At 38.3% G+C, this 25,976-nt stretch overlaps 1 protein-coding gene and 1 long non-coding RNA gene across 5 annotated transcripts in view; one reads left to right on the top strand and one right to left on the bottom strand.

Moving 5' to 3' along the window:
• Window positions 1-25,976, bottom strand: part of LOC106078340 (uncharacterized) — a 58,942-nt gene that overhangs the window by 5,746 nt on the left and 27,220 nt on the right. For 3 of the 4 annotated variants that reach the window (XM_056040974.1, XM_056040976.1, XM_056040975.1), the window contains exon 4: window positions 21,351-24,120. In XM_056040974.1, the coding sequence (XP_055896949.1) occupies window positions 23,700-24,120 (421 nt within the window). In that variant the 3' untranslated portion in view covers window positions 21,351-23,699. Of the gene's footprint in view, window positions 1-21,350; window positions 24,121-25,976 lie in introns of those variants that run through there. The other variant, XM_056040977.1, reaches the window with a different exon arrangement.
• On the top strand, window positions 1,182-9,217 carry LOC129928142 (uncharacterized). Its single transcript, XR_008779758.1, has 2 exons — window positions 1,182-3,446; window positions 8,727-9,217. It is a non-coding gene; the product is annotated as an uncharacterized LOC129928142 (long non-coding RNA).

Below are 25,976 nucleotides of genomic sequence, written 5' to 3' on the forward strand. Positions count from 1 at the left end.
TAGCTCACCAAAAAAGACTGCCTTTGGCATACGTTCGTCTGAGATTCGTCTCCCATACAGGATACTGCTCTGTCCAGCGTAACTGTCGGACTTAAAGAATTCCCTCTATACAAAGGCCGCGGATACACATTTGAGACCAAAATAAAATCTGCTGCCGAGGACAGACGCAGACGCTAAAAGAAAATCTTAATCGATCACCGCGAACAATGGTTTTGCTTGCCCTGTATGTGGCAAAATATGTAGGTCACAGCTGCAATCCTTATTAATTTTCGGACTCGAAGACAAGCCTTATTATTATTATTATTTTGCTGGTGAATTATTACCATGTGTTCATGCTTCGGTGTCTACTGTCCTGTACCAAAACAAAGGAAATGGTCATAACACAGCTTCTCTGCGCCTTACTTGCGAACTTCTTATAGTCCCACAGTCAGGCTGGGCAGGGCACGTATCCCGTATGGGGGACGAACATATTTTTCGGCGTAACAGAGGTGCCCCACGGAAACGTTTCTTTAGAAAACTAATGCAATGATTTAAGTCTATTAAGAAAAAATTTGCCATTTTACTTTGTCACAAAGTGCCTGTTTTACCCTATAACGTAGAGATTTGCGTCACTTGATGTTTCGTACTAAAGCCATAATGAATGTATACTAATTCCATAATTAAATGTCTGAACGTAACAATCTGAGAAGTAACACTGCAAAGACTTTCTTTCAAGCCAATAATAGTAGGCCTACAATAGTTTTACGTAAAAGATGCATTGTAAAACTATAAGACGGACGTGAGCTGTGGTTTTTCTAGACTATAGAAGGACTTAAGAGACTTTATATTTAATCGCCATGTGCAATTACATTTAGAACTAACAGAACACTAAAGCAACTCTTCAGATCAGTAGTCTTTATCTGATCGTTCATTTTCGTAATTACAACAATAGCCCAATAGTTTTACGCGAAAGAAGCAATGTAAAACGTTAAGACGTGAGCTGTGGTTTACTATAGGCCTACTGTTGGGGGGACTTTCTATTCTAATCGCCATGTACAATTACATTGAGAACTGACAGAACGAAAAAGCAACTCTTCGGATTGAGTCTTTACCCCATCGTTCATTTTCGTAATTACAACAACATTCCCAAAATGACTTCGGGTATATATCCTTCCTTCACAAATTATTCATCCGAGCGAGGCTCGGTCACCTGATATTATATATATATATATATATATATATATATATATATATATATATATATATATTGTTAGACACCTTATTTATATAGGTTAGTTATTTTAGTTATTTAGCGACGCACCATAGTAGACGCATATTGAACGGGACTAGTGACGTTTGGGATATGTTGGGTTAGAGACCGGAAAATCAGTTAGCGATAGAACAATCCAGGGTAACGACGTGTTTAGTGACAGAGACTTCTACTGTGGCCCTTTATCATAATAAATACATGTTGAATAGTTCATCATCGTTCGACTACATCTCTACACTTGTTAAAACAGGTGTTGTATGGTTCTTGTTTGTGTTGTTGGTCAACTACACGTAATACACCCGGACAATTACACCCAAACGATTGCAGAGTAATTGGTTGACTTCAAGACAGCCTGAACTAGCAACATCACAGTGGCGACCCCGACGCCCGGATTAACCGAACCTCGAAGCCCGAACCTCGAAGCCGGACCCCTGTTGAAGCCGAACATCGAACCGGACCTCGAAGCAGAACGTTTACTCAGGTGAGGGTCGTGCACTCGAAGATATAAGATTTCATCGGAGTACGGCTGAACACAGCATTATCGCAGAGTGACTTTGTTCTGGATCTACAAGCAGTCGTCGCCTGTTTGATCGCACGTTCAACGAGCCGTTAACTCAGGGTGACCTTCGTCAGGACCGTAATCATCGCAACGCCTGATCTTCATATGCTGAATCGACCTACAACCAGAGAAACCGTTCGTTCATAACGGGTGAGAGATCGTTAGTGAACCTGTTGGACATATTTTTTCTTCGTCATAGGAGCCACATCGAGTATCAAGTTTTACCTCGTCAGTTTCGAGAAGGACAGTTTGCCCGCTGTCAGAAGTATTGTGAGTACTACAAGTTTGGTAGCTAACTAAATCGAAATCGCTCTGTCGTCTTACCCTTGGAGAGATTCTTGTGGAGCAGTTTGCTCATTGAACCGGTTGCTTGCCACGTTTATAACGGTCACTGTGTTTAACCTTTGGAAGGTTAGTAAAGTTGTATGTATCATTACTGAACATTGATATATCTAGTATTCGTCGGTCTAGACGATATCTAGACGTGCTGATAGTGAAGTTGTGGAAATAGCTACATCCACTTAATTTCGTTGAAAACCGTTAATCGTCTAACGGAACGTCGTCGGAGGTGACCTTGGTCTCACCTAGTCTACATTGGACAGTTTGGTCTAGTGAAGCAGAGTACAACAGCAAACTTCGTCGTACTACCAGAGTAGCAGCAGAAGCAGTGAACTATTTTGGAGAACCGTTATTCGTCAGCCCAGATCAAGTCATCGTCAAGAAATTCGTTATTCGTCAGTCGTCCAGATCAAGTTGCCGTCAAGAGACTGTTATTTGTCAGTAGTCGTCTACACAAGTCAAGTCATCGCCAGGAGAACCGTTAACCTATTCGTCAGTAACTGTGTACACAAAGTCGTCGGAACTACACATACGGTCATCAACAGTCGTCGAAGAAACTGGAACATTTTGCTGTGGCATATCAGGACATCTGTGGCATTACGTGGGATACTGGTAGCACCGGAGAACAGAGTCAGAACTGGAAGAGAGGCAGTGGAATTTGTTGTGATCTAGCATATTCGGGAGTCCGAACAAAGGGATCTTTCTTATCAAAAGCTAAGTGCCATTTTTCTTATTAGTATATGTTTAGATTGCCCTTAGAAATAGATTTTGTCTAAATTTGGTACGTTAGCCTGAGTAAAATCAGGTGGTGCGCCTTAAAACCCGTCGGGGTAGAAGACGTAATTTAGATGAAAAGCTATATTATACATTTAGGGTTGTAATTTGTTTTGTTTGTGTAAACGTCATATCCGTTGTTGCCTAGTTACTTCGTGACGTTATCATTGTGTGCCATATTGTCATATCCCAACCCATAGTGATAGTCTCATTTAATTATTTCATTTGTTTATATTATTTTAAATTATTTATTTTTATTAATTTAATTAGATCTGTATTTTTTTTTCACTTAATGATAGAAAGTGCGGGTAGGATTCTTTTACTGTGAATCAGACTAAAATAATTTTAGTTTGAGCGGTTAAAATCAAATATGATTTTGCCATGAGAATAATGCCGAAACTGGCTATATAGTCAAACACTATCGTCTGGCTAAATTTAGATCTGCAAATTGTTGTACATCTCTTTGGTACAATTTAATTATCTAGACTCTACTTTGAAATATTATTAAGTTGAAGATGAATGAAGGTAGTACATTCTAGATAGATATATCTTGTTGAAGATATATTTGACATTGTATAAACATATTTGTTTTATACGGTTAAATAGAACCATAATCTACTCTAGATCTAGACTCTAGACAGTCTTTGAATTTACTCTGGACACTTCACTGTGACTTCAGTGCCAGTCATACCAGGTTTTAAAATTGATCATAGTTATTCATACTAGATCTAAAAGTCATAGTGCTCTTGATAACTATAGATCTAAATAGTATTATTATACATACTATAATATACTAGATTTAAATTTGTGTGTAATACTGGACCTAATATACAGATTTGAATATAACCATAATAACTCAGACTAGATTTACACATTTACTAAATCTATAGATAGAGACATAACACTTAAAACTTGTATAAAAGTGTGTAAAAATATAAAATAAGTTTAAAGTATAGCCATAACCAATATAGGCTAAGTAAAAATATATATATATATAAAATATAAAACACAATGGCTACATCATCATATGTGGACCTTAAGGAGGTTAAGGAAACAGCTATGCAGGATGGAAAGGCCATGGAATTAAAAGGAAAGGATTTAGCAGCTTATGTACAGCAAGTTGTGAGGGAAGAAACGGAACGTCAAAGACAGAAAGAAGAGATAGAAAGGCAAGACAAAGAAAGAGAAAAAATTAGAGAACATGAAGCTAAAATGGAGAAGATGAGATTGGATGCAGCACAAGCCAGAGCTCAAACTGAACAAGGAAATAACACAAATAATTCAAATAATTATACCACTCAAAGAGACAACCCCAATTCACAAACATGGCTAAAGAGAAAGATACAAAGTTTTGATGAACAGAAGGATGACATTGGTGATTTTTTGAAAAGATATGAGGCAAAAATGTCTACATTTAATATGCCTGAAGAAGAATGGTCTGAAATACTGATAGACTTTGTTCATAGTCAAGCTCTAACAATATGCCAAAATCATGACCATCATATTGATGATAGCTATCAGGTTTTAAAAAGAGAGTTATTGAATGCCTATGGTCATAATGCTACAACTTTTAGAAAGAAATACTTTGACAATATACCATCATTAGAAATAGAACCCCAAACTACCATTAATATGGAAAAGGATTTCTTCAATAAGTGGGTAAAATTAGAAAAAGTGACAAACTCTTATGAGGGATTAAAAAATTTTATTCTAGTGGACAACTTTGTAAATAAATGTGATCCGCAATTACAATCTTTTATTAGAGAAAGAAACCCCAAAACTATAGATGAAATAACAGAAATAATGAGAGTATACAAAAATGCCTATCCAAATAAACCATTTTCTGATAGAGATAAGAGCAAAGTAGATTTAATAGGATACACCAAAGAAAATGTTGATAGAAGTAGAAATAGAAACAGATCAAATAGTGGAAATAGAAAATATAGTGAAATAACCTGTTTTAAATGTCAAGGAAAAGGTCATATAGCAGCTAACTGTAGAAGAGGGAATAGTAGGTCTGGAAGTAGAAATAGATACAATGAACAAAATAACAATAGATATAGGAGTAGAGATAGGAATGACAGGGGAAATTATAGAAATAGGAGTTACAGTAGGGAATACAAAAATAAAGGTACAGATAGGATATATTTCATGGAAGGAAATAGGAACAATTTTGCAGTGTACCCAGGGTTTGTAGATAGAATTCCAGTGGAATTAATCAGGGATTCAGGTTGTAACACTTTGGCAGTAAAAACTAAATTTGTCAAACCTCATTGGTATAAAGGGTTTACTAAGAAAGTAGAATTAGCAGATGGCACCGTAAGGGAATTTAAAGCTATAAGGGTGTACATTGAAACTCCATTTTTCACTGGCTATTGTGATGGCATTGCAATACCAGAAATGAGATATGATATGTTAGTAGGAAACATAAAAGGAGTTAAAGAATGTTCAAGAAAAGAATTAGAAGACTGGCAAAACAAATACAAAAACATAAGACAAAATCATGAAAACATAGAAACACAAAATATAACAAGTATGGTAATAACAAGATCAATGAATAAACAAGATGAGAAACAGGAAAATACAATAAATGTAATAAGTAATGATAAAGAAGAAGAAACCAGTAATGTAATACAAATAGAAAATACAGATGTTAAGGAAAGAGAGATAGAAAATGAAACACAAAATAGTCTTGAAACACAAATATCTCAAAGTGAAAAAGAAACAACACCCACATTTGCATTAGAACAAATGAATGACAATATTATTGGGAAAATATATTCAAGAATACTAGATAAAAACAATAATAATCCAATGGAGAAATTTTGTATAGAGAATAAAATATTGTTTAGACAAACAAGTAATGATAACAAGAAAATAAAACAACTTGTCTTACCACAGAAATATTGGAAAGATGTTTTAATCATGACACATGACAATAATTTAGCAGCACATAGGGGAGTAAAGAAATGTTATAGGAATTTGTCAAAACAAGTATTTTGGCCCAAAATGAAAGCAACAATCAACAAATACATAAACTCATGTGACATATGTCAAAAGAGATCTAACAAAAGCCTAGTGAATAAAGCACCTATTCAAGAAATGGATGAACCTACAGCACCATTTCAGAAAGTATCTATTGATTTAATAGGTCCTTTAATTCAAACTGAAAATAATAACAAATACATTCTAACAGTAATAGACATGTTTAGTAGATACCCAGAGGCAATCCCATTATCAAATACAAGTGCAGAAAATATCATTAATGCCATAACTCAAAAAGTAATTACAAGACATGGTATACCTAAAATTATATTGAGTGATCAGGGATCTCAGTTTAAGTCAGAACAATTTAAGAAATGGACTAAACAATACAATATACAACACATATACTCTTCGGTTTACCACCCGGAGAGTAACGGTTTATGTGAACGATATGGTGGATCATTAAAAAGATCACTAACAAAGATAATTCAGAATAATCAGAACAAGTGGGATCATTACATTAACTATGTACTATTTGCTCATAGAAACAACATCCATGAAGCAACACAATTTTCACCATATGAAATAATACATGGAAGAAAACCCAGAGATGAATTAGATGTTTTTAAAGAAAATCTAATAGATAATGAGAATAAATTAAATAATGACAGTGAAACAACAATCACAACAGAATTAAAAGAAATATGGACTCAAGCATATAACAACAATAAGAAGTATAAACAAAGTGCTCATGAGAATCTAAATAAGAAAAGACAATTGAAAACACTAGAAGTAGGAAACAATGTATTAATATTGATAAATGACCTGAAAAATAAAATTGGTAAACAATGGAAAGGTCCATTTAAGGTGATAAAACAAATTAGTGATGTGAATTATCAAATTGAAATAAATGGGAAAATTAAAACATATCACATAAATAATTTGAAACTGTATCATGATAGAGAAGATGAGGTAATACAAAACATTCAGGAGGAAATAGAAAATAAATTTTCAGAAAGAGAAGAATGCTTGATGATAATAACAAATGAAAATCACAATGAAAATGATATTAAGGAAATACCTGTAATAGAAACAAAAGAGAATCAAACTTGGCAAAAGATTAATCTTAATAATTTAACTAAGGAAAAGTCAAAAGATATAACTAAAATAATACAGGAATACAAAGAAATTTTTTCCAGTATACCAGGAAAAACTAATATTATTAAACATGACATTAAAGTAACAGACCCAAAACCTATCAAACTTAAGCCATATAGAATACCGATACATTTACAAGACAAAGTAAAGAAAGAAATAGACAATTTACTAGAATCAGGTATAATTGAGCCATCAACATCTCCTTATGCTTCACCAATTGTGATAGCCAAAAAAGAAGAATGGAGATATAAGGTTATGTATTGATTATAGGAAACTTAACAACATCACAGAATTTGACCCATATCCAATGCCAAATATAGAGGATATTTTACATAAATTAAATGGAGCAAAATTTTTTACTAAATTGGATTTAACTAAAGGTTATTGGCAAATACCTTTAACAGAAAATGCAAAACCTTACACAGCATTTGTAACACCATATGGTATTTTTCAATGGAATTATATGAGTTTTGGATTAGTAAATGCACCTGCCACATTTAATAGAATGATGAACATGATAATTGGAAACAAAGAAAATGTTATTTGCTATTTAGATGACATATGTATTTTTAATAATAGTTGGGAGGAACATTTGGTAGATGTAAAAGAAGTATTCAAAATAATAAAAGAAAGTGGACTTACAATTCAAGCAGAAAAAGTAGAAATAGGATTGGAGGAAATAATTTTCTTAGGACATAAAGTAAATAACAACATGATTAGCCCTATTGAAGATAACATAAAGAAAGTACTTAATATTGAAATACCTACAACAAAAAGACAAATTAAAAGCATATTGGGAATAGTAAATTATTACAGAAAGTTTATAAAGAACTTAGCAGAAATAGTGAATTCACTAAATGACTTACTTAAAAAAGGAAAACCTCAAAAAGTAGTTTGTAATGAGGAATGTGTGAAAGCTATTGACAGAATTAAAGATGTTTTTAGTCATGAACTAATATTAAGACTACCTGATAAAGACAAAATATTTTATGTCACAACTGATGCATCTGGTAATGCTATTGGTGGTTGTTTAATGCAGAACTATGATAACTTACATCCTATATTATATGTAAGCAGAAAATTGTCAGAGGCAGAAAAAAAAATATAGTGTCATTGAAAGAGAAGCCTTAGCTGTAATATGGGTAATTACTAAGCTAGAGAGTTATTTAATAGGAAGGAAATTCATATTATTAACTGATCATAAACCTATTCAGTATATACAGCAAAAGAGCATGAAAAACAGTCGTGTTTATAGATGGTTCTTAGCACTACAGGAGTATAAATTTGAAGTGAAAGCTATTAGTGGATCTGTGAATATTGTAGCTGATCTATTGTCTAGAATGACATTGAAATGAAATACTTTTGTAAATAAACTATGATTATATTGAGTATGTAATATATATTAATATATTGACACCATTTATATGTTATGAAAAAGGGAGATAAGTAAATTTGATGTTAAGCATTTAAAAGTAAGTATGGATATTTTTTTTGTGTGAATCATTTCATATATCATTGACGAAAGTTAGTTCTATGGAAAAGGGTGAGTATAAAAGAAAAATGGACAAAAGCGTATAAAAGGGTGGTAAGAAAAAAAAAAAAAATTTATTGAATGTGTAAATAAAGTTTGTAATTGTTTTTTGAAATATTGTATTTTATCAGATTACTGTCAGTGAAGAACAATTGTGACTTGTGAGGTGCCCATAGGATGCCACATTTTCCTCTATGATGAACTGTGTACTAAGGAGGATGATTCTGGAATGTTATGAACTGTTATGAACATTGACATGAATATGAGGAACTGTCAAGATGAAGATGTCAAGATGAAAATGTCAAGATTTTATGTTTGTGGTCTTCCCCTTAAATTGAAAATGCCCTTGTAAGACTTGACAGTAGTGGAAAAATATTGACATATTTTTTTTTCAAGGGGGGGAGGAATCTGTTAGACACCTTATTTATATAGGTTAGTTATTTTAGTTATTTAGCGACGCACCATAGTAGACGCATATTGAACGGGACTAGTGACGTTTGGGATATGTTGGGTTAGAGACCGGAAAATCAGTTAGCGATAGAACAATCCAGGGTAACGACGTGTTTAGTGACAGAGACTTCTACTGTGGCCCTTTATCATAATAAATACATGTTGAATAGTTCATCATCGTTCGACTACATCTCTACACTTGTTAAAACAGGTGTTGTATGGTTCTTGTTTGTGTTGTTGGTCAACTGCACGTAATACACCCGGACAATTACACCCAAACGATTGCAGAGTAATTGGTTGACTTCAAGACAGCCTGAACTAGCAACATCACAATATATAAATATATATACATGCATACAAGAATTGCTCGCTTAAGAGTATAGGATTATTTATGTCTGTCCGTGAAGGGGGGGCGTTATTTCCTCTTTTCGATAACATGTTCAAAGTGTGTACCAGACAGACTGAGTTGAGAAAAGCTTGATAAAAATGTTGACAATATTCAGCATTTCAAAACTTTTTTTTCAAACTAATAAAATGCTTCAATAAACTTGAGAGACTGTTACCATTGTAGTGTACATTTCTCATTGGTCACATTCGGTATCAAGAAACATTTCCAAGTAGGGTTTGAGCCTTTGGCGAAACATTTCTCTCATGAACAAACAAAACAATTGGGTGTGTCCAATTATGTTGAGGAGACTCTAACGAGCTTATCCAATGGCGTCACTACTGTGGGTGTGTCCAATTATGTTGAGGGGACTCTAACGAGCTTATCCAATGGCGTCACTACTGTGGGTGTGTCCAATTATGTTGAGGAGACTCTAACGAGCTTATCCAATGGCGTCACTACTGTGGGTGTGTCCAATTATGTTGAGGGGACTCTAACGAGCTTATCCAGTGGCGTCACTACTGTGGGTGTGTCCAATTATGTTGAGGAGACTCTAACGAGCTTATCCAATGGCGTCACTACTGTGGGTGTGTCCAATTATGTTTAGGAGACTCTAACGAGCTTATCCAATGGCGTCACTACTGTGGGTGTGTCCAATTATGTTGAGGGGACTCTAACGAGCTTATCCAATGGCGTCACTACTGTGGGTGTGTCCAATTATGTTGAGGAGACTCTAACGAGCTTATCCAATGGCGTCACTACTGTGGGTGTGTCCAATAATGTTTAGGAGACTCTAACGAGCTTATCCAATGGCGTCACTACTGTGGGTGTGTCCAATTATGTTGAGGAGACTCTAACGAGCTTATCCAATGGCGCCACTACTGTGGGTGTGTCCAATTATGTTGAGGGGACTCTAACGAGCTTATCCAATGGCGTCACTACTGTGGGTGTGTCCAATTATGTTGAGGAGACTCTAACGAGCTTATCCAATGGCGTCACTACTGTGGGTGTGTCCAATTATGTTGAGGGGACTCTAACGAGCTTATCCAGTGGCGTCACTACTGTGGGTGTGTCCAATTATGTTGAGGGGACTCTAACAAGCTTATACAATGGCGTCACTACTGTTGGTGTGTCCAATTATGTTTAGGACACTCTAACGAGCTTATCCAATGGCGTCACTACTGTGGGTGTGTCCAATTATGTTTAGGAGACTCTAACGAGCTTATCCAATGGCGCCACTACTGTGGGTGTGTCCAATTATGTTGAGGGGACTCTAACGAGCTTATCCAATGGCGTCACTACTGTGGGTGTGTCCAATTATGTTGAGGAGACTCTAACGAGCTTATCCAATGGCGCCACTACTGTGGGTGTGTCCAATTATGTTGAGGGGACTCTAACGAGCTTATCCAATGGCGTCACTACTGTGGGTGTGTCCAATTATGTTGAGGAGACTCTAACGAGCTTATCCAATGGCGTCACTACTGTGGGTGTGTCCAATTATGTTTAGGAGACTCTAACGAGCTTATCCAATGGCGTCACTACTGTGGGTTGTTCAATTATGTTGAGGGGACTCTAACGAGCTTATCCAATGGCGTCACTACTGTGGGTGTGTCCAATTATGTTGAGGAGACTCTAAGGAGCTTATCCAATGGCGTCACTACTGTGGGTGTGTCCAATTATATTTAGGAGACTCTAACGAGCTTATCCAATGGCGCCACTACTGTGGGTGTGTCCAATTATGTTGAGGGGACTTTAACGAGCTTATCCAATGGCGTCACTACTGTGGGTGTGTCCAATTATGTTTAGGAGACTCTAACGAGCTTATCCAATGGCGTCACTACTGTGGGTGTGTCCAATTATGTTGAGGGGACTCTAACGAGCTTATCCAATGGCGTCACTACTGTGGGTGTGTCCAATTATGTTGAGGAGATTCTAACGAGCTTATCCAATGGCGTCACTACTGTGGGTGTGTCCAATTATGTTGAGGGGACTCTAACGAGCTTATCCAATGGCGTCACTACTGTGGGTGTGTCCAATTATGTTGAGGAGACTCTAACGAGCTTATCCAATGGCGTCACTACTGTGGGTGTGTCCATTTATGTTGAGGGGACTCTAACGAGCTTATCCAATGGCGTCACTACTGTGGGTGTGTCCAATTATGTTTAGGAGACTCTAACGAGCTTATCCAATGGCGTCACTACTGTGGGTGTGTCCAATTATGTTGAGGGGACTCTAACGAGCTTATCCAATGGCGTCACTACTGTGGGTGTGTCCAATTATGTTGAGGAGACTCTAACGAGCTTATCCAATGGCGTCACTACTGTGGGTGTGTCCAATTATGTTTAGGAGACTCTAACGAGCTTATCCAATGGCGTCACTACTGTGGGTGTGTCCAATTATGTTGAGGGGACTCTAACGAGCTTATCCAATGGCGCCACTACTGTGGGTGTGTCCAATTATGTTGAGGGGACTCTAACGAGCTTATCCAATGGCGTCACTACTGTGGGTGTGTCCAATTATGTTTAGGAGACTCTAACGAGCTTATCCAATAGCGTCACTACTGTGGGTGTGTCCAATTATGTTGAGGGGACTCTAACGAGCTTATCCAATGGCGTCACTACTGTGGGTGTGTCCAATTATGTTGAGGAGACTCTAACGAGCTTATCCAATGGCGTCACTACTGTGGGTGTGTCCAATTATGTTGAGGGGACTCTAACGAGCTTATCCAATGGCGTCACTACTGTGGGTGTGTCCAATTATGTTGAGGAGACTCTAACGAGCTTATCCAATGGCGACACTACTGTGGGTGTGTCCAATTATGTTGAGGAGACTCTAACGAGCTTATCCAATGGCGTCACTACTGTGGGTGTGTCCAATTATGTTGAGGGGACTCTAACGAGCTTATCCAATGGCGTCACTACTGTGGGTGTGTCCAATTATGTTGAGGAGACTCTAACGAGCTTATCCAATGGCGTCACTACTGTGGGTGTGTCCAATTATGTTGAGGAGACTCTAACGAGCTTATCCAATGGCGCCACTACTGTGGGTGTGTCCAATTATGTTGAGGAGACTCTAACGAGCTTATCCAATGGCGTCACTACTGTGGGTGTGTCCAATTATGTTGAGGAGACTCTAACGAGCTTATCCAATGGCGCCACTACTGTGGGTGTGTCCAATTATGTTGAGGAGACTCTAACGAGCTTATACAATGGCGTCACTACTGTGGGTGTTTCCTCTCCAATGTTTCCTACTTCAATGAATGTTACACTTTGAATTCTATTGAAACATTTGGCTCTGATATTTGATCGTTAGTTATTACAATGTCAGATAGGGATTGGACAAACTAGACATGAGGCTCACGGATGTAGTGTTTCTTAAAATGAGTAAAAAAAAAAAAAAAAAAAAAGGTCCCTTTCCGACCTTGTGGTCAATAGGGCAGATGATGTCAACATCACCTGTTTCTGTGGCCTAAGGTTAACAAGGGTGTCATGGAGACAACACAACAACCTTCTTAAAATTAGGCACCCGTAAATTAGGCACTTTTTGACAAGTGGGAAAACTAGTCACTCTTCAATTACGAGGATAATTTTTTTTCAAAATTTGAAGTATACTTGAGCCTTAGGCTATGGGCTAGTGGTGACGTTATCAAAAAGCCTAAGCCTAACTCTAACGATTTCTAAGTGCATTTGCATGATACACAAGAAAAAGGTGACAAAATGAAAAAAAGACAATCATGAGAATGAGGGTAACAAATGAAGGGTCTTTATATAGAAAGACATCACTGGATTCAGGGGAGGGGAGGCAGAGCTGCTCATCTCTTTACCTCCACCCCCCACCCAGGTTGAATTTTGGTATTGATCATGACGCGATTTGTGTCAATATTTAGTGACTGTTTGAAATACTTTAGATTCATTGTTAATATTATATATTTAGAATCATTACGTCATTTTTATGATCAAGTTCAACATCTACCTGTGAGAAAATCCTCTCATTTCCGGTGGAGTGTGCGGGGTGAGGGAGGTGGGCGGGTTACTGAGGGACCAGACCAACTGTTACAAGGATAAGGCTCGGTTGAAATATGTTAATAAAGAATTCATATTTATTGATACAAGAGTAGTTTTATCTGAATTATTTGAATATCCATCAATCTAACAAGATAATAGAGCAGCTGTTTCAATAGTGCTAATGGTTCGCTACCACAGTTGTTCTATAAACACTTTATGGTGGTATTAAGGAACCTATTGTAATGTTGTTGTTTTCTATCTTTGTAAAAAGACCTTAAGACATAGACAAATACATTAGTATAATTATTTTTTTTACAAATTTATTGACAAAACTTTTAAGAAACAAAAATAACACCAAAGAACAATGTTTTCGTTAAGTTGAAATTGTGTAGATCTAAAAGTTGATGAAAGTCTCAGTTGAAAGGAATCTTAAGTTGTTGCCTCCCTTTATATATTGCCGAAATGTGTTGTTGTTTTGTTTCATATTTTAAATACATACATTTTGTAGTTTTGTTTTTGGTAAGTCAAAAAAACTTTGTTCTTTTTCTTGACAGATTGCTAATAGCGTTCTTCGCAATTAATGCACTCACTGTTGCCTCTTCTTGTTCCAGAGTTTTACTCAGTTTCCCAATTGAAGGCTGTTGAGAGCCCAGTGGGAACGTTTGTTGTTCCATCCTTCACAAATGTTTGTTCAGGGTGAACTGTTTCATGTGGCCAAATGTTTGTTTTGGGTGAACTGTTTCATGTGGCCAAATGTTTGTTTTGGGTGAACTGTTTCATGTGGCCAAATGTTTGTTTTGGGTGAACTGTTTCATGTGGCCAAATGTTTGTTTTGGGTGAACTGTTTCATGTGGCCAAATGTTTGTTTTGGGTGAACTGTTTCATGTGGCCAAATGTTTGTTTTGGGTGAACTAATTCATGTGGCCAAATGTTTGTTTTGGGTGAACTGTTTCATGTGGCCAAATGTTTGTTTTGGGTGAACTGTTTCATGTGGCCAAATGTTTGTTCTGGGTGAACTGTTTCATGTGGCCAAATGTTTGTTTTGGGTGAACTGTTTCATGTGGCCAAATGTTTGTTTTTGGTGAACTGTTTCATGTGGCCAAATGTTTGTGTTGGGTGAACTGTTCCAAACTTGTGAAGGGAAGATAGCAGGCATGCGTGGAAAACGAAGAGACAGAATATTTGTTTGTGTGCGCGGGTTTCACTATTGAACCAGAAATATATGTCTCATCAAAATAATCCAAAAGGGGAACTGCTTCTTCGGGACAAAGGCTTTGAAGCAAAGCCATTCCTGTTTGTACATCATTCATTGGAAGAAAAGTTAAGGTATCAATATGGCCATAAAATTGTCTGAAATCTTCACTCTTATTACACATGGTAACAAGACCCAAGTTCTGGAAATTTCCGCAACGTATTTTGGGCAAGGTAATAGAAACAGCCCTGTATCTGATGTCCTAATACACTTTGGTGAGAATTAATAGCAGCCTTTTCAAAATCTATGACAACTGTCACTGGGTCTGGTCATGACAACTGTCACTGGGTCTGGTCATGACAACTGTCACTGGATCTGGTCATGACAACTGTCACTGGGTCTGGTCATGACAACTGTCACTGGATCTAGTTCGTGACAACGATGAACAATTGCTTGGAACATAGTTTCCTACGTTTCTTCTGTTTCGGATTGCAAACCAGACAAAGACAGTCAAGACCCGCGTTGTATTTCCAAGAGGTACACATAGGACATCCATTGGCCTCCTTCAGGCGTAGAACGACTCTGGTTTATCTCGCACACTTCCTCATGTGGCTGTGGAGCCCTATTTTGGAGAGACTCCCGCCCACAAATATCGCAGGTTAGGGTGGCTTTTGCTAGAAAGCTATGGATAGCGAAAGAGCATGGGCCTCAGCCCTGGAAGAAAAACGGACAATGCGAAAAATGGCCAGCTCTTCTACCACTAAAACATATGACATAAAGCTGTAGAAAGCCATTTGGAGTAATTTTATAGTTGGCTTCCATCAGCCAAGTATCACGTGATACAAGTCATCTGAGTGACTCGTCAGAACCAAAAACATTAATCCGATTCTCTGTATCTGGCCCATTATCAAAAACTGTTTTGGCTCAGGCCCCAAAATCATAGCACATAGGCCATCTATAATTAGATCAGTAAGATACTCCGAGACCCGTCCTAAGGCCCCAAAGTCATAGTCCATAGGCCATCTATAATTAGTTCAGTAAAATACTCCGAGACCCGTCCTAAGGCCCCAAAGTCATAGCCCATAGGCCATCTATAATTAGTTCAGTAAGATACTCCGAGACCCGTCCTAAGGCCCCAAAGTCATAGCCCATAGGCCATCTATAATTAGATCAGTAAGATACTCCGAGACCCGTCCTAAGGCCCCAAAGTCATAGTCCATAGGCCATCTATAATTAGTTCAGTAAGATACTCCGAGACCCGTCCTAAGGCCCCAAAGTCCTAGCCCATGGGTCATCTATAATTAGTTCAGTAAGATACTCCGAGACCCGTCCTAAGGCCCCAAAGTCCTAGCCCATGGGCCATCTATAATTAGTTCAGTAAGATACTCCGAGACCCGTCCTAAGGCCCCAAAGTCCTAGCCCATGGGCCATCTATAATTAGTTCAGTAAGATACTCCGAGACCCGTCCTAAGGCCCCAAAGTCCTAGCCCATGGGCCATCTATAATTAGTTCAGTAAGATACTCCGAGACCCGTCCTAAGGCCCCAAAGTCCTAGCCCATGGGCCATCTATAATTAGTTCAGTAAGATACTCCGAGACCCGTCCTAAGGCCCCAAAGTCCTAGCCCATGGGCCATCTATAATTAGTTCAGTAAGATACTCCGAGACCCGTCCTAAGGCCCCAAAGTCCTAGCCCATGGGCCATCTATAATTAGTTCAGTAAGATACTCCGAGACCCGTCCTAAGGCCCCAAAGTCCTAGCCCATGGGCCATCTATAATTAGTTCAGTAAGATACTCCGAGACCCGTCCTAAGGCCCCAAAGTCCTAGCCCATGGGTCATCTATAATTAGTTCAGTAAGATACTCCGAGACCCGTGGACGTTTCGCTGAATGGAATGTTCACAAGCTAGAGTAGACCTTTCTTTGGGTGTCAGATGTTCCAAACAATTTTGATATATCTGGCCAAGTTTTTCCTCTGTTGTAGTCGCTTTCTTTCATGGTGTCGAGGCATTTTGTTATAGAAATAGAGGCAGATCAGGAGCATGGATGTGGCTATTTCCAAGTTCAGGCTGAGTCGGATATAGATAGTTCAGGGTTGTTCCTTTACAACTATGACGTCGCAATGATTCATAAGTTCAATCAAAGATAAAGGGACGCTCTCTCTTTCATTTCTGCTAAGAATGATGAAATAGTTTCATTAAGAGGTAAGATGCCCCCCTCCCCTTTCCTATTTGTGTAAGTAAGTTAGGACATATCTCTCATACTTCTTATCGATGCCCTAAACCAGCGGTTCTCAACCTTTTAAGCTTGGCGACCCTCTTTTACAATTCCCCACACAGCCGCGACCCCCCCCCCCCACACACACACACAGCAATAGAAGAATAGACAAATCCATATTTTCGATGGTCTTAGGCGACCCCTGGCAAATCGTCAATCGACCCCCCCCCAAGGGGTCGCGATCCACAGGTTGAGAACCCCTGCCCTAAACTGAGGTGCATTCGTCAGATTGATAAAATTGATTTGGCGTACAAATAGGGGAGATAAAGACACAAAAATAGAATTGCTCAAAGAGACTGTTAATAACAAAGTAAGGGAGATAACAATCCGAATTAAACGAAACCAATGGAGAGCAAAAACAATTATTGCTCGAGATACAATGTAGATGAGGACAAGAGAGGTCATCAAATTAATTAGGGTGTCAGATGCTACAGTTGAAAAAAATACTGTACAATTGGCAACACGTACACTGTACAAATATCTCTCCGATAACACCGTACCGCCGTATCAACTCTTGCACTGGCCTCTCCGTCTTGTTCCGGGCTTGCACTGGGTTCAACAGTTCAGGACTGACTTCACACACTAGGCTCGTTGTGTCGGACTCGATCGCAGACCAAGATCAAGACGCCAGTCGTCTCAATTGTACTTGACAGTACTCCGCACTGAACCGTCGTAATGCTCCGTACAGAACCACACCGTTGAACTGTGCTGTAGTCGACCGTGTTCTGAACCCCTACCGTGAACCTTCTGTCGTGAACCGTTTTGACTGTGTCACCTCCACTCTTTATATATGGTCCCTGCTGGCCTTTTAGAACCGGGCAGAACGTCGCTGGACCATTCTGGGTAGTCAGATGACTACAACCCTCGTGACGCTCCTGAGCTCTGTTCACGACGTCGATCCTTCCCGAACCATCATGTTGACACTCGTCTCGGCCGACCGTCGTAACTCGTCACGGTTGACCGCTCGTCTAGCGCTGGCCTGGGACGATTTGCGTCGGCTGACTACACTCACACCACTACCCCCATCTGTGCCACCACCAGGTTTATAACAATATGATAAACATAATACAATGCTTGGGTACAGTGGCGAAGTATTGACATGTCATTGTTTACCCGCCAATAAGCAGTAGTAAACATGTCAAGAAGATATTGGACAATTAAGTCCAGGCTAGTAGTGAACTATTTAAATACAAGCTGGTGAGTTTTCAATTACAACTATAGGTACGTAAGAAGGTAGTCTAGATTGGAGGACATGAGTTATTGGCTTTGAAGCGCGTGTCAGACAACTTAGGCCCAGATCTAGATTGGAGGACATGAGTTATTGGCTCTGAAGCGCGTGTCAGACAACTTAGGCCCAGATCTAGATTGGAGGACATGAGTTATTGGCTCTGAAGCGCGTGTCAGACAACTTAGGCCCAGATCTAGATTGGAGGACATGAGTTATTGGCTCTGGAGCATGTGTCAGGCAGCCGAGGCCCAGATCTAGATTGGAGGACAAGTTATTGGCTCTGGAGCGCGTGTCAGACAACTTAGGCCCAGATCTAGATTGGAGGGCATGAGTTATTGGCTCTGAAGCGCGTGTCAGACAACTTAGGCCCAGATCTAGATTGGAGGACATGAGTTATTGGCTCTGAAGCATGTGTCAGGCAGCCGAGGCCCAGATCTAGATTGGAGGACATGAGTTATTGGCTCTGAAGCATGTGTCAGGCAGCCGAGGCCCAGATCTAGATTGGAGGACATGAGTTATTGGCTCTGAAGCATGTGTCAGGCAGCCGAGGCCCAGATCTAGATTGGAGGACATGAGTTATTGGCTCTGAAGCATGTGTCAGGCAGCCGAGGCCCAGATCTAGATTGGAGGACATGAGTTATTGGCTCTGAAGCGCGTGTCAGACAACTTAGGCCCAGATCTAGATTGGAGGACATGAGTTATTGGCTCTGAAGCGCGTGTCAGACAGCTTAGGCCCAGATCTAGATTGTGTTTGGTAGACGAACTAGGTTATTTGTCACATGACACTGTCATCAATAAATACAAGGTGCATTATGCCAACATGTGATTTGAACATAATGGTTTAACCAATAATGTAAAGTATACAAGCCTGATTACATTGGTCCATTATGAAATAAACATTCGCATATTTATAACACAAAACTAAATAATAAGGAACCGTGGTTAAGTTCAGGTTACCGCCAAATATTCCGCTAGAATTAAGGAGAATGAATTCAAGAATCTTGAGTCAGCGAGCTAGAGAACTGACGAAGTGTGGAGATTTCCAAATGAGGATACAGGAGGAGATAGACGAGGGGGTGGGGACGAGTGATTCAAGACCAGGTTGACAAGAGGATTGTAAGTCGTTTCTAGACATGTCAAGAGAAGTGTTGAAACAGATTCTCCACCACGGGAAAAAGTTTAACAAGAAGATTGTAAGTCGCGTCTAGACATGTCAAGAGAAGTGTTGAAACAAATTCTCCACCAAAGTAGGGACGTGGGTAGGGGTGGAGAAAAGAAGGAAGCATGGCTGGAAGTGCGGGGTGGGGTAGCTGATGTCAACAATGGCTGCCAGACACATGGCGTCAACGTCCAGCGCGTTATAGAACTGTGTTAGTCTTGACCTGTGTCAAGGCAGATAAGAAGCGCGATAACGTGGTCGCCAATGGGATGGATTCAGTCCAGCGAGAAGAGGACAAAGGTGGGGGGTTTGGCGGTAAAACTGGGGGTGAATTATCTAAGCGGAATTAATAAATAATAATTAATGATGTGATGTCACAGGTATCTGCCCCAAGTTGTTAAATGATGGCATTATGCTCCGAATTTATTAGTTGACATGTATGCTTAAACCGAAAACATGAAGCCGTGTTCTAAATGTATACTAAACTATAAAGTAGACCTAGGCCATTATGAGTGTTCAAGGTTTATTTAGTTTCTGATCTATAACCTACATAAAGTCAAGAGCAGCCTACCACAATGTTTACTAAACTTAGGCTGCGTAAGTTAAGTTCAAAGCAATCTATGTTTACAAATGAATTAAATATAGATTTAGTTACATTCAACTTTTCGGCAAAGTATTTCGAGCGCCATTTGGTTGAAGAAAGAAACTCGTACACAAAATGAATAGGAAACAAGGTTACAAAAGACAGTTTGTGTGGAAACACAAACTCAAAATCGGCCCCCGAAAAGGTCCATCCAGGCAGGCTTCAATATTTTCAGAAAGAACATGCAAATGAAATTATATCAAAGACAAATGAGAGATAAGAATGGAGAAAGAAGGTTAACAGATCTTGTGTAGTGCCCCAACGGTCCCGCAGATCAAAGGATAGGTGAAAGTGAATGTAAAGTTAGATGTGAACCTGGCCTAACTTGTTCCCCTTTTAGACCTTGTGGTCTATAGGGCAGGTGATGTAAAGTTCATCTGTTTTTGTGGCCTACGATTAGCGAGGGTGTCATGTAGCCAGCACAACGACCAACCGCCTATACTTTTCCCCAACTAATGTCACGTACCCATTAGAGCTGAGTGGACTCCGAGGCGCCCAAAGATTCCAAAGTTGAAAATCCCAGTCTTCACCAGGATTTGAACCCGGACCCCCAGTTCGGAAGCCAAGCGCTTTACCGCTCAACCACCGCGCTTCCCTTGGCCTAACTGATGTCTTATAATTGATCCAATTGTTTTGAAATTGCTCAATCTCTTATTCGAATCCTCAAAAAAAAAAAAAAAAATTCCGCAATAAAAATAAATGTTCACAAAAATGAAGTTTATAAGATTACTATTCATTTTAAATTAGGTCTAACTTATAATGCATACTAATTAGCTTTTTCTCTTTAAAAAAACTGCTTGCATAACTGATTTTAAAAATTAGATTTTTCGCTTTCAGAAAAAAAAAAGTAGCCGTTGCATCAGAACTTTGAATGGTCTAAAATATTGTGATGTCGGATTTTCAATATCTTTTCTAGTTTACGATATCTAAACGGGACGGACGGACAGACGGACAGACATTTCGCACAAAACTAATAGCGTCTTTTCCCCTTTCGGGGGGTAAAAAACACTGTAGAGTAGTCTATATCAGCTATAAAAGCTTCAAAACATTGAGATTTAGTTGTCACAAAATCTAGTTTTATAAAGTCTCCTGCTTAACACTGGACAACAAATGGACTTGGATGTAGCTGGATAGAGAAGTTTATTGTGTCGGCCATGTTATTTCGCATGTTGCGATATGGGGAAAAGTTAATTACCACAATAAAACAAAACTGAGCACTAATACTAACAACTTTTGACCCTCTAAACAATAAATCTTCCATAAAGTATTACTATAAAGAGAGAGGATTAATATTTGGATAAAATTACTTTCATATAAATAATAAATGAATTCTTTTGTTAGTTTATTAACATATTTAAACCGAAACTTATCCTTATAACAGTTGGTCTGGTTCAGTTCCCTCAGTAACCCGCGCACAGCCCACCTCCCTCACCCCGCGCACTCCCACTGACATGAGAGGATTTTCTCACGGGTAGATGTTGAACTTGGTCGTAACTATGACGTAATGAGTAGAAAGAATACACACTGAGTAAAGGATATGGACATTTGACTTGACTTAACATTTACTTAGGATTTGTAAGTTGCTGAATTTTAGATTAGAGATGTGTAGCGACATAATATATAATAAATATTTTTATAACAAAGAATCTAAAGTATTTCAAAGAATAACAAATTATTTAGACAAAATGCGTAATTATCAATACGAAAAATCAGCCGTTAACTTTGGGGGTGGAGGTGAAGAAATGAGCAGGGAATCATCTTTACCTCCCCTCCTGAGAATTCAGTGATGTTTATATTATATAAAGACTCTTCATTTTTTCCCCGCGTTTTCATGATTGTCCTTTTTTTTATTTTGTCAACTTTTTTTTTTTGTATCATGAAAATGCAATTAGAAATCGTTATAGTTTTGTATTAAAAAGTGCCCAATTTACCGGTGCCTAAATTTCGGTGCCTAAACTACTGATGCCTAAAATTCCAGTGCCTATATTTCAAGACACCAATCTTCCTAAACCTTACCATACACTCCTAACTAGCTATTGTAGCATTGGCGTATCCTTATCATTCAGTCTTAGCTTATCATCGAGACAAGATAGCTTTCATTGATCTTATACCAGTCCAAGCCAATGATTGTATGATTGTATATTGTAGTGTAAGCCTAATAGTAATCTATCAGATCGTATCAAGAGAACTACTATAAGTTTCTACTTGACCGTTGGAGATCATTTCAGATTTATAGTTCTTAGTTCTATCAAAAAAGTTGTTAAACACAGATCTAAGTTTTATATTAAGACACTAGTACCTGAGGACCTCAACAATTTTAATCCTCAAAAAATACATTCCATCCTATGCGACTTCCTCCCTCACTCGCCTACCCTCGAAACTTGGCTCATTGTATGTACACATTTCTAGACAGAACCTCTTCAGACAATACAAGAAAGAAGAAAACAAAAACTCCAACACTCGCACAATGCATAGCTGTGTATTTCTGAAGTAAATACTTGATTGTTTTGTAAACCAGAGAGACCCAGACTAGGAAAGTCCTTTATTACTAGAACTGTAAAGTTGTGTATTGGATACTACTAGAGCTGTAAAGTTGTGTATTTGATATTACTAGAACTGAAAAGTTGTGTATTTGATATTACTAGAACTGTAAAGTTGTGTATTTGATATTACTAGAACTGTAAAGTTGTGTATTTGATATTACTAGAACTGAAAAGTTGTGTATTGGATACTACTAGAGCTGTAAAGTTGTGTATTTGATATTACTAGAACTGAAAAGTTGTGTATTTGATATTACTAGAACTGTAAAGTTGTGTATTTGATATTACTACAACTGAAAAGTTGTGTATTGGATACTACTAGAGCTGTAAAGTTGTGTATTTGATATTACTAGAACTGAAAAGTTGTGTATTTGATATTACTAGAACTGTAAAGTTGTGTATTTGATATTACTAGAACTGAAAAGTTGTGTATTGGATACTACTAGAGCTGTAAAGTTGTGTATTGGAATGTAGTTGACAAGAAAGAAGCTACAGAGAAGCGAATCTGTTTGACTTGTATTTCTGTTTGACTTGTATTTCTGTTTGACTTGTATTTCTGTTTGATTTGTATTTCTGTTTGACTTGTATTTCTGTTTGACTTGTATTTCTGTTTGACTTGTATTTCTGTTTGACTTGTATTTCTGTTTGACTTGTATTTCTGTTTGACTTGTATTTCTGTTTGACTTGTATTTCTGTTTGACTTGTATTTCTGTTTGACTTGTATTTCTGTTTGACTTGTATTCTAAGAGATATCTCATTGTCTTGTTGGTAATGTGGAAAACTGTAACGTATAATTTTAAGGACTAATGCACTTAATTTTTAGGAATAATCAAAACCTTTTATGAAAAGAAATTGCCAAAAAAACGTTGGGCATCAGCTTTGAAGAAACTTTTTGAGTTGTGAAATCTAAATGTAACAGTTGGAAGAACTACATAAAGCCAGTCTTCAGCTTTTCTCTACAGGGACATCTAAAAAACAAAAACATGACAATGCACATAACACAGTAGCAGTGGTGTCACTAGGGGAGTACGGGTGGTTCGGTCCGCACCGGGTGACACCCATTAGGGGGGTGACACCCGAATGGAAAAAAAAGAATATTGTAAAAAATCTAGCGGATTAAAAAATAAAATAAAACTCTAGATATATACCCAAAAAATGTCTAGGCATAGGATAGTGGACAAGATTAAGAAGATAAAAACTTTGTCTAGTGTTTTCTTCCCAAGTCTGACTAAATTAAACTCAGGTCTACTTCACAAACGTAAGAGAATGTCAAGCTACAGTTAGCATCATTGAAAGTCAGGGCTTTCACTGTGTCGTGGATGGATGTCTTATAGACACAGTTTTCATTTCTCTGGCCGTCAGGTTGTGGAGATACAAACAAATAGGACTTCATGTATACATCAATTTCTTGACCATCGTCTGCCCAGACAAAGCGACCTTCATTGGCTAGATCATCCAATCCTATCCAGTCGCTGTATTCTTTAGTAGTAATGTTTAAAAATAAGAAATATTTGATGACAGACTTAGCTACAAACAAATGGGAATGCATACTCTGACATGTTGCTTGAGCCTCTGTATAGGTCAGTGGTTTAGTGAAGTAGCCAGCATAGGCGGACACTGACTGTGTTTCATTCAATAAGGTGTGATGTCTGGAAACAAAATTGCAGGTGACAATATTTAATCTTTGCGAGTTGTAGTGCAATTTAGGAAACATGATGATACTATTAATAATACAATTACTTATCCTGTTTAAATTATGAATAATTGCATTGGATATCATCATTCAATAAGAAATGAATAATTTAGGTCAATGGTTAAATTCTGAAAGATTTGACTACGCCATGTAGTATAAGAGCTACAAGTCTAGACATCATTGGCTACACCATCTGTCAGTGCTACAATTTTAGACATCATTGACTACGCCTTGTGTCAGTGCTACAAGTCTGGACATCATTGACTACGCCATCTGTCAGTGCTACAAGTCTAGACATTATTAACTACGCCATGTATCAGTGCTACAAGTCTAGACATCATTGGCTACAACATCTGTCAGTGCTACAGGTCTAGACATCAATGACTACACTATCTGTCAGTGCTACAGGTCTAGACATCATTGGCTACACCATCTGTCAGTGTTATACATCTAGACATCATTGGCTAGGCCAGGGCCGCCTTAGGTATAGGCAAACTAGTTATTCACGACTATTTAGATCTACTTTTGAGACTACATATGTTAAAAGACCATTGTTTCTTCTTTTTTGGTATAATGTCGACACGTGATTTCCAGTCAGTGTCAATCCTGATCAAGAATTGTCCTTGTGCTATCTTGTGCTATAGGAGTTCTATGAATTTAACTTATTTGTTGATTTAGATACACATATAGGAGGCTTTAAAATTGTGTGCATTTTTTTCAGTCTTCATTTTTGTTTTTCTATTTCATTTGGGGCACCCTATTCACATTGCCCATGGCCTCCAATCCCATTACCTGAGGCTCTTTTCTAACCCCATTTGGGGACATCCTATTCACATTGCATATGGCCTCCCTCAAATTACCTGAAGCCCTTTTCTATTTCATTTAGGGCCACCCTATTCACATTGCCTATGGCCTCCCTCCAATGACCTAAGGCCCGTCCTGGTTAGACCCTGTATGATGGCTAGACATCATTGGCTTCACCACGTGTCAGTGCTACGCGTTTATATTCAATCCTATGTCGATCTCGATGTCCTGACAACTTATCTCTCACTAGTGGAAAGTTGCTGACATTCTGGATGGTGTTTATTTACTTCTTTGTTTTTGTTGGACTATTTAGAAACAAGATTTTTTTTTAGAAAACATGCACTAAATGTGACAGTTGTACATTCTGCCTTGTGTTGCCCTACATTAACTTACCTTACATTCTGCCTCATGTTGCCCTACATTAACTTACCTTACATTCTGTCTTATGTTGCCCTACATTAACTTACCTTACATTCTGCCTCATGTTGCCCTACATTAACTTACCTTACATTCTGTCTTATGTTGCCCTACATTAACTTACCTTACATTCTGCCTCATGTTGCCCTACATTAACTTACCTTACATTCTGCCTCATGTTGCCCTACATTAACTTACCTTACATTCTGCCTCATGTTGCCCTACATTAACTTACCTTACATTCTGTCTTATGTTGCCCTACATTAACTTACCTTACATTCTGCCTCATGTTGCCCTACATTAACTTACCTTACATTCTGTCTTATGTTGCCCTACATTAACTTACCTTACATTCTGCCTCATGTTGCCCTACATTAACTTACCTTACATTCTGTCTTATGTTGCCCTACATTAACTTACCTTACATTCTTCCTCATGTTGCCCTACATTGACCTACCTTACATTCTGCCTTATGTTGCCCTACATTAACTTACCTTACATTCTGCCTCATGTTGCCCTACATTAACTTACCTTACATTCTTCCTCATGTTGCCCTACATTAACTTACCTTACATTCTTCCTCATGTTGGC

This window comes from Biomphalaria glabrata, chromosome 9 (genome assembly GCF_947242115.1).
Source record: "Biomphalaria glabrata chromosome 9, xgBioGlab47.1, whole genome shotgun sequence".
Lineage (NCBI taxonomy): Eukaryota > Metazoa > Mollusca > Gastropoda > Planorbidae > Biomphalaria > Biomphalaria glabrata.